We start from the raw sequence: 8642 nt of genomic DNA on the forward strand, positions 1-8642 counted from the left end.
TCCTGGCGTTTGTGGCAAATGGTTCGTCCATCAGTGGTTGGATGGGTGTCATTTACTTCTCTGTTTTAACAGGATATTATCTCTGCCTCTTCTCGAAATGCCTCTTTAATCAAAGTATTTTCTTGTCACCTACTCATGTGAGTTAATTCCCACCATATTTATTTCTTTATATATGTTGATTTGGCGTAGAAACAGAACTAATTACAAGTCCATGCTAAGCCACGATTGTGTATTTAGGCTTCAGAAACAGGTCCCACCAGTAGCTGCCCTGCTGCATCTGAAACCTTTCCTTCTTGAGCGTATCTTTCTTGTGGTACTTTTTGACTACAGTATGTCCCAAAGTAGGCAGTAGCTTAGGGTTAAAGTAGCCTGTTGCCTTGAGAGCGGTTGCTATGGCCAGGGAGGGAGAGGCACTGCAAGATATTCATGAATGTGGACCTGTAGCCAGCCTCTAGTTCTTCAGTTCTGTTGCTTTTCTGGATCTGCAAGGCTCTGGGTGCCAAGATTGTTTTTTAGGATAAATGCACTAATTGAAGTACATTTCCGATTGCCTTCCTTTCTCTATAGCTAAATAAAATGTTTTAACCCTCCCACTCTGCAGAAATTGGACCTCCTCATCATCATCCTGGTCACAGATTGCCTCATCCTGGAATCAGCGAGCATCCTCCCTGGGGAGGGCCACAGCACCCTGATTTCGGGCCTCCCCCGCATGGATTTAATGGGCAGCCTCCTCACATGCGGCGACAAGGCCCCCCTCACATGAACCACGATGATCCTAGTCTGGTGCCAAATGTTCCCTACTTCGATCTTCCTGCTGGACTGATGGCTCCACTTGTAAAAGTAAGTGCTTGCCAGGGGCCCTGACTAGCAGGATTAAAAGATCAAAATCCTATGGTCAATATTAGCGACAGTTTAACGTGGACATCTATAATTTCAAATCTTTCCATCCAGCAACCATTAGCCAAAGTTGTTGTAGGGTGTACAAGGGCAGGAGCAGGGGGAGAAGGTAGTGAAAATGGTGACATTTTCAAGTGTTGTGTGCCAGTGAAAGCTGGTTGAGGTTATATATGTGAAAGACTAATTTACTCGTGAAAATCCTACCCCTGTTTTTAGAAAACAGAAATCCTCAGTGATTTTCAGGTGGCCAGAGAGACCTCGCAGTTCTGATGTGGCCACTGTGTACTAGTTTTTGGTATTCAGAGTTTTTTCTTAGAACGCTAATGTTATATATACAAAGAATGATAGAGAACAAGAAGTGTATCTGTATCACCACCTTTGGGGGTATACGCCTTTACGCATTCTGTGTTTGAGATGAACAAGTAGGTCTCTTCCATCTCTAACTTTGTGTTACTCTTAGCATACACCAGCTTTTGCCAGGCTTCCACCCAGCCACTGTTATCACAAAGGTGGATAGATGAGATCTGCATTTTATCTGCCTGGCGATCCAGTTAATGCTGCAACCTGTGTGGTGCTGGCTTTTCTCGTAGAACTCAAAGTGGTAGTGATAGCACGAGAAAGCATTGGGTCATCTGCAGAATCCTTGTTTCTGGACCGTTTTTTATCCAATAGTGGAATGTGAGGTCCCTACACCGTTAAATCTATATTTATCTCTTCAGGTAGCCACCCCATGACACGTGACACGAATGTAATTTGTTTTGTTTCCGGCAGCTTGAAGATCATGAGTATAAACCTTTAGATCCTAAAGATATACGTCTTCCACCCCCAATGCCCCCCAGTGAGAGACTACTGGCTGCGGTTGAGGCATTTTATAGTCCACCATCTCATGACAGGCCTAGAAACAGGTAAGAGTAGGTATAGCTAACAATATGGTAAGGAAAATGCCCTAAGAAGCTGTCTCGAACCACGAAGTGCCTCTCTCTTCCTTCGCCTGTGTCTTGATTCTTCTAATGCTGAAATGAGTGCTCTTGTTGTATTTTAAACTGCACACGCTGTTTGATCTTACTACGCTGAGATTTGCGAGACCTTTTTGCCCAGGCCCTTTGTTCCCTACAAAATCTCGTGGAAATCCTGAACGGCTCTGTTGATCAAAGTAGAATTTTACAGATGTCGGTTCTATGTGTGGTTGATTTATTGCAGTGAAGGCTGGGAGCAGAATGGACTGTACGAATTCTTCAGAGCTAAAATGAGAGCGAGGAGGAGGAAAGGTCAGGAGAAGAGAAATAGGTGAGAGATCCTGTCTGCTGCCTTCCGGTGCGTGGTGTTTGTTGGGAAGGTGCTAGGAATACCTTGGGCTAAATGCAGAGAGAAAGTCTGTTCAGCAACGTGCTGATGGAATAACCGAGTTTCACCTTGCTGGAACTTCTGTCTAATCTGCAGAAAATAGTTTTTGCCACACTCAAGTTTTCACTGGATTGTCTGCAGAAGTACAGTGCTTGTGTCCAATTCGAATTAGATCAGAAGTATATTTGCATTTCTCCTGCTTCTCCCAGGAGTTTCACTGGAGTTTCTCTGCTTTTATTTGTGCAGTGGGCCTTCTCGGTCTCGCAGTCGGTCTAAAAGCCGAGGTCGCTCATCTTCCCGCTCCAATTCACGATCTTCAAAGTCATCTGGCTCCTATTCGAGGTCACGATCTCGCTCTTGCTCTCGATCACGATCCTATTCACGCTCTCAGTCCAGGTAGAGTGCAATGGACTGAATCTTGGGAACTGGGGGGTGGAAAAAACCCAGCTCTCAGGGCTGAATGAGGAACAGTGGATGTTGCTGTGGTAACTTGTGCATCTGATCTCATGTGCTTTCCAGAAGCCGGAGCAGGTCCCGCTCTTCTCATAGCCGCTCCCGATCACGGTCACGATCAAGATCGAAATCGTACTCCCCAGGAAGGAGGCGCCGGTCCCGGTCTCGCAGCGCCACTCCTCCGTAAGCTTTACCTGGGTTGTTTGGAAAAGTACCAACAAGGGTGCTTTCTCATAAGTTGGGTATAATAAGCATTTCAACAAATAGAAAAGAAGACGGAAAGCAGATTAGGAAATTATTTATAAGCTCTGTGTGCTTATAGAGAGAAGGTTACTCTGTTCTGGTAGCTTCTTGTTGTAACAAAACGCTGTGCAACTATGAAGGCTTTGTACGCCTTCCTAGGAAGCAGGAGGGATCCTCCAAGTACTCTCTGTTAGGAAGACTGTAGCATTTGATTTCCCTTGTTCTGAAAAGCAGGGAGGGTGTTTCTGGCACCTTTATAACTCCAGAATCTAACAGCTTTATAAAAGAATAGTTTAGTACAGGGGATGGGATTATAGCGAGCCTTGATGTTTTACAGAATATAAGTGACCTTGCTTTGTGTCAGAACAGTATCGCTTGTTCTTCATTGGTTTTCTTATTTCCTTAGTTCTTCTGCTGGTTTGGGCTCCAGTTCTGGGCCTCCTATACCAGAATCAAGACTTGGAGAAGAAAACAAAGGCCATCAAATGCTAGTGAAAATGGGTAAGGTGCTGTTCTGGAATCTTACACAAGCCAGGAAACAAAATCAGGCACAAAACTCTTGGATACAATTAATTAATGCAGGTTCATAAGTAATTATCCCTTGGTATTCCAAGGTCAGTGTAAGGATATTGAGAGATACCAGTATATAGCACAGGGAGCAGTGGTGGTAGCTGCTTCCTCTCTGGGAAGGATATGGAAGATGGGGATGTGAGTTTGGCATCCAGTAGAACTTCCCTGCCCCGGGTATTTCATCTCCCCGTAGTGCAGATCCGCAGGGTTGACTGGACAGATTGGGCTTGTGCTGTCTTTCCTCTTGTCCTCTTGAAAGTTTTTAGGGATAGTGCTGATGTTTGTCAGCTCCCAGTATCTCCACGCGTTAATGCTGTTGAAATAAGTGGGACAGTTTGTATGTTGTTTCAGGCTGTCTGTTCCTATCCTGCTGTATCCAATTGACATTTTCTTTTGGTTGTTTCTGAAATGTTCATGTTTGTCTGTCTTCAGAATTCTGCTAATAAAGAAGTAGTTACAGGATTGCAGTGTTGTGTCCCTTCTGCAGGATGGAGTGGATCTGGTGGATTGGGAGCCAAGGAACAAGGAATTCAGGATCCAATTAAAGGAGGGGATATCCGAGACAAATGGGATCAATATAAAGGAGTGGGAGTTGCATTAGATGACCCGTATGAAAACTACCGAAGAAATAAAAGTTACTCGTTTATCGCACGCATGAAGGCCAGAGATGAATGTAAGTGAATGTTTCTGACCAATTTTAAAACCTGTGCAGACTTGATCACGATTTTGTCTTACTTACTGTAGACTGTAACCCAAATCAAAAGGCTAGTAACTCTTAATTCTTTCTAATATAATGGATACAATAAAACAACAGGTAAGTAGACATATACTGTGACTAGCCCAGCATGTTTTCCTTTTTAGGAGTTATGTTGTAGTCTAATTTCTGAACCATTAATTAATTAATTAGCCTGTTCTGTGTAAGCCACTTCCTGGCTGCAGTCTTTGAATGTTATCCTTCAGAAAACAGGAGCGATCGCAAAGGTCGCGGCGGGAGCCGTGCTGCAGGAGGGGTGGCTGCCAACATAGGGAGGTCTTTGCGGTTGGAATGAAGTTAGACCACGCTTAGTATTTGGCCCTGTCCAACTCCTGAGCTTCCTACAGTTAGCACTGTGTTCTGCCAAAGCCAGAACCGGTCATAAATTCACTGTAGTGCAGGAAGGGTTCAGAAAAAGTGGAGGTGCTTCTTAAGAGATGAAGACAATGACCCAAACGATAGATTTTTGCAGAGAGTCTGTGTTATGCAGAACAAGTACACTTGCCAATGAGTGAAAGGAAAAAAATCGGCATGCTAAATGAAAAGTCACTTCTGCCCCTGGCTGCAGTAGATCTGTGTAATAAAATGGGTTCAAATAAAGCCCAAAAGGAAAAATTCCTTATTAACAGAGCCCTCGTTCCATGAAACATTTCAGCCAGCTTAGGTAACTGCAGAATGTGTAAGAACTCTTTTCCCTATTGTTTCAGTGAAGCGTGAAACGCAAGACCCTCCACCACCTGAATAAGACTCTCTGAAGAAAGATGTCTTGCATCTTCTACAAAACATTAAACTTGTATAAATCCGGATTAAAGTCTGGAGGAAGTGACAAAATGAATTACTTTTAAAACTATGGTGAAAAATGGAAAGCTATGACATGTACTTCAACACTTGTCATTTAGTGTTTAAAAAAGGCCAGTTGTTACTATGACATGTCAAGCAAGTTTAAGAATTTCCATTTATTTTGCAAAATTTTTTAATCAGTTACCCATTTTATACTAGAACTAAACCCCAGTCACACTATCCCTGGTGCAGGATTGTGATTCATTCATTCCTGTGGTATACAGACGTTATCTGATGCGGTTATGTGTTCTCTAGTTCCATAATGTATGTTTATTTCTCTCAAAAGGTTAATTCTATTTGAAGTGGAGGGGTGCTGCCTTGGGATCAAGTCAGACTGATGCTGAGCAGTGTATCCTAATGTCTAAATGGGGAATGAAGCATCTAGTTCCAGTACAGGTGACCTATGAGCACTGTGCAAGCTTGTTAGAACCTACCCTACAACTTAACGCCCCTACACACCAGCTGCTGCAGTCACAACTCTGGTCAGAACACGAGGGTTCACTGTTCTAGCTTTTCAAGCGCTCTAAGGGATGTTCAATGCTTTGTAATGGAAGACATTCTTTAAGCTTTTTATATTTTTGTATATACCCTTTAATAAAAGCTAATTAGTTCAATAGAAGAGAATCCATTTTCTCTGCTCTGCAAGTTTCTAACGATGAAACGTTCTTGGAAACTTCCTTTAATCTAAATGAGATAAAAAACCACACCACCTTTTGTAACTGTTTCCAGAGACTACCACCTCAAGTTGTTAGGCCTTTCCACTGCACTTCCACTCCCGAGGTCTGCGTGGTGGTAACCTCTTCCAGAGTCATTTGTTTGTACAGCAGAAACCCTCGTAAAAACCATTCAATTAATATGGTGAAATATCAGTTTGTTCTAGATCTACTGTAGTTGTGGAACTGTAACTGTCTGTGAATCAGCATACAACACCTGTATGTTACAACTTGTGAATTTTATTGTTTGCCTTCCAATAAACACTTTTTTTTTTTTAATAAAAAGAAAATGGTGGCTCATATTTCAGAGTAAATGGATTCCCCTACTGCCTTGTATTGAATTTATCTTAACTTTGCGTGTGTTTGGTTTTGTACTAATCTGAGCCAGCTAATTATATACAAAGACTGTTTAAATATGGCACTAAAGTCAGGATACGGTGTCTTTCTACCGTGATCATATTCCTCGGGTGCTGGAGGACAGACTGTCACTTCTACCACAATCACAGCTGTGATCACAGATTGCACAATCCCCACAATAACCATGCCTACGGTGATGAATTACCACACTCCCTTTAGAGAGATGTGTTTTAGCAGTTTCTTTTTTGCTGAACGCTGACATAGTCTGGGTGAAGGTTCCTGCCTACCCCTATATCATGTACATTAGTAAAAAATTCAGATATAAGAAAATAAATTATGTGTAAGATACAGAGCAGTTAGTACAAATCCTACCAGTACATAGTTCATGACTCTTATCTGTGCAATGTGGAAGGGTCTTTTGTTACAGCCTGAGATCTGTAAACAAGTAAATTTTACTTCAAAGAGTCAAAGCAGTTTTTCCTCCTGGGCTTTCCGTATTTCTTCACGTGCTTGCTCAATTGTTAGAGATGGGGATTTGTGATTCTTGATGTACTGCAAAAAAAAGTTAATACACAAATTTATTTATTATGTAGATAAATACTTTCCATACTTATAAATCTTCATGCCAAGATACCTGCACTTTTCTGTACTAGCAACAGAAATGGATACTTCTGTTGTACCATTAGGAAGATCCTTGCTTGTTTGAGGACAGCTAAATGCTGCAGCGGGAAGCGTATTCTTTCAAAACTATGGCCTCCAGTAAGACTTTAGTCTTGTTTTTTACTGTATAACCCCCTCACTTGTTATTAATATGGGCACAAACATTATAGTCGTCTTCCTTGAAGTAATTATTTCAATGATGATATGAACTTTATCTGAATAATTAATAATACACTAAGAAAGTCTGTTTGCTACAAATAGTAGAAGCGTTTGGCAAGGAATATACACTTACTCTATCTTGGCTGCTGTCTAGCCTATCATAAATACCTCCTTAGCCTCTTCCAGGGTATGGTAGTGGAACTGCTCCTTCTCTAATGACTCCACGAGGGTTAAGTGCAGGTGATGAATGTTCTCTACAAACTGCTGAGTCAACATCAAGTGCTGTTTCAACATGGCATTTAAAACCAGAAGCGAGGGGCTGTATGCTGTCAAGGCTGCAGGAAAGGGAGAGGATATACTTTAGTGGTACATTACAGTCAGATAGCAAGGGCTAAACAATCCAAGCAGGGGTTAGATGCATAAAATATAGTAAAACAGTACAGTAAGAAACGTGTTTTTCTGTACCTTCTACTGCGTCCATGCTGATGACATGACTGGCGATAGGTACTGGATCAACGTAACTGTTTCCTACGGGTGGGTCAAGTACTGCAGAGGCATTTGCTGTGGGTAGGACAAAATTAGAATTACTGGGTTTGGAGGGTGGAAAGGTTTAGCGCTAATCTTCAGCAGTCTTGGGGCATCAGCTGCTGTAGAACCGCTGTAAAGCCTAACAGGGAATTCCGTCAGCAAAAAAAAATGCTACAATAGTTCTATGACCTTCACGGTTTCTTTACTCTTAGGTTCACAGCACATGCCATTGCAGAAGGCATCTTTTCTAACCCTAGTGAAAGTAAAGGGTTTTGTACTTCAAGGAAGATACTCTTTTCGAGCACACCAGAGTTTCTCTTTTCTCCTCCTCAAAGAAGTGGCTCTTGCCACCTTTTCCTTCAAGTAAAGAGAGGTAGGAAGGGAGCTACCCCTCAGAAAGAGTTAAAGGTCACATCTGTCTTTTGTGAATGGGACCACACTGCTTTCCCAAGAAATAAATACAATGCAAAAAAAGAACTCTATGCTGGGTGATCACTTTAGTAACAATACAATAGCATTGCTTACCATAGTAAAGGTGGAATAAAAATGCTGAATTCTGTTTGAGAATATTACTCGGGCTATTGCAAGCTCTGTCGCTAACACTAGCTCTTCCATCCAGAGTTCCTGTTGGTTGGTTTTTTTTAGCAAAAAAGAGTTCCGAGTTTTTATTGCATTGTCCAAACTAAATCTTTTCTACAGATAGCACATTAAAGTGTCAGGCTTTAGAAAGTGTTTAATTTAATATCAGCTAGGGGAAGCTAGTACTGAAACTAAGAACTCTATCAAGGCTGACTAGACTAGCATATAAAATACAAAAATGTAAAAATTGCCCGAAGAGGGCAATATCTGGTGAACTCACCCTTTGACCAGTAATAGGTGAATGGAGGATCCACGGTCAAAGTTTCTTTGACAGTGACTCTGTGTACCTGGTCATGCTGCTCTCTGGTAAGTAAAGGTGACGGTGCTGAAGATGGGTGTTTTCCAGAATATGTGCGGCTCTCAGAATGTTCCTCTGATGTTTTTGATACAGACTCCCTGTCTCTTGTAGACAGAGACCTTTCAAAATCTTCAGAATATTCTGAATTAACAGTTCTGTCATCATGATCAAGATAATCCTGTTTGTG

The 8642-nt window shown here is 41.9% G+C and overlaps 2 protein-coding genes across 2 annotated transcripts in view; one reads left to right on the plus strand and one right to left on the minus strand.

Annotated features, from left to right (window-relative positions):
• The window catches only part of CHERP (calcium homeostasis endoplasmic reticulum protein), a gene marked incomplete at its 5' end in the record, with an annotated part of 12017 nt that extends 5931 nt beyond the window's left edge, over window positions 1-6086 (plus strand). Inside the window, 8 exons of the mRNA XM_009697900.1 lie at window positions 602-840; window positions 1669-1802; window positions 2098-2184; window positions 2488-2637; window positions 2761-2877; window positions 3344-3438; window positions 3995-4180; window positions 4969-6086. Of these exons, the coding sequence (XP_009696202.1) occupies window positions 602-840; window positions 1669-1802; window positions 2098-2184; window positions 2488-2637; window positions 2761-2877; window positions 3344-3438; window positions 3995-4180; window positions 4969-5006 (1046 nt within the window). The remainder of the gene's footprint in view (window positions 1-601; window positions 841-1668; window positions 1803-2097; window positions 2185-2487; window positions 2638-2760; window positions 2878-3343; window positions 3439-3994; window positions 4181-4968) is intronic.
• Window positions 6087-6636: 550 nt separating this feature from the next.
• Window positions 6637-8642, minus strand: part of LOC104159880 (chromosome unknown open reading frame, human C19orf44) — a gene marked incomplete at its 5' end in the record, with an annotated part of 4401 nt that continues 2395 nt past the window's right edge. The window contains 4 exon segments of the mRNA XM_009697901.1: window positions 6637-6723; window positions 7159-7325; window positions 7456-7551; window positions 8378-8642. The exon segment at window positions 8378-8642 is cut by the window's right edge and continues 201 nt beyond it. Of these exon segments, the coding sequence (XP_009696203.1) occupies window positions 6637-6723; window positions 7159-7325; window positions 7456-7551; window positions 8378-8642 (615 nt within the window).

Source organism: Cariama cristata, unplaced genomic scaffold (assembly GCF_000690535.1).
Source record: "Cariama cristata isolate BGI_N322 unplaced genomic scaffold, ASM69053v1 scaffold23273, whole genome shotgun sequence".
In the NCBI taxonomy this organism is placed as follows: Eukaryota; Metazoa; Chordata; class Aves; order Cariamiformes; family Cariamidae; genus Cariama; species Cariama cristata.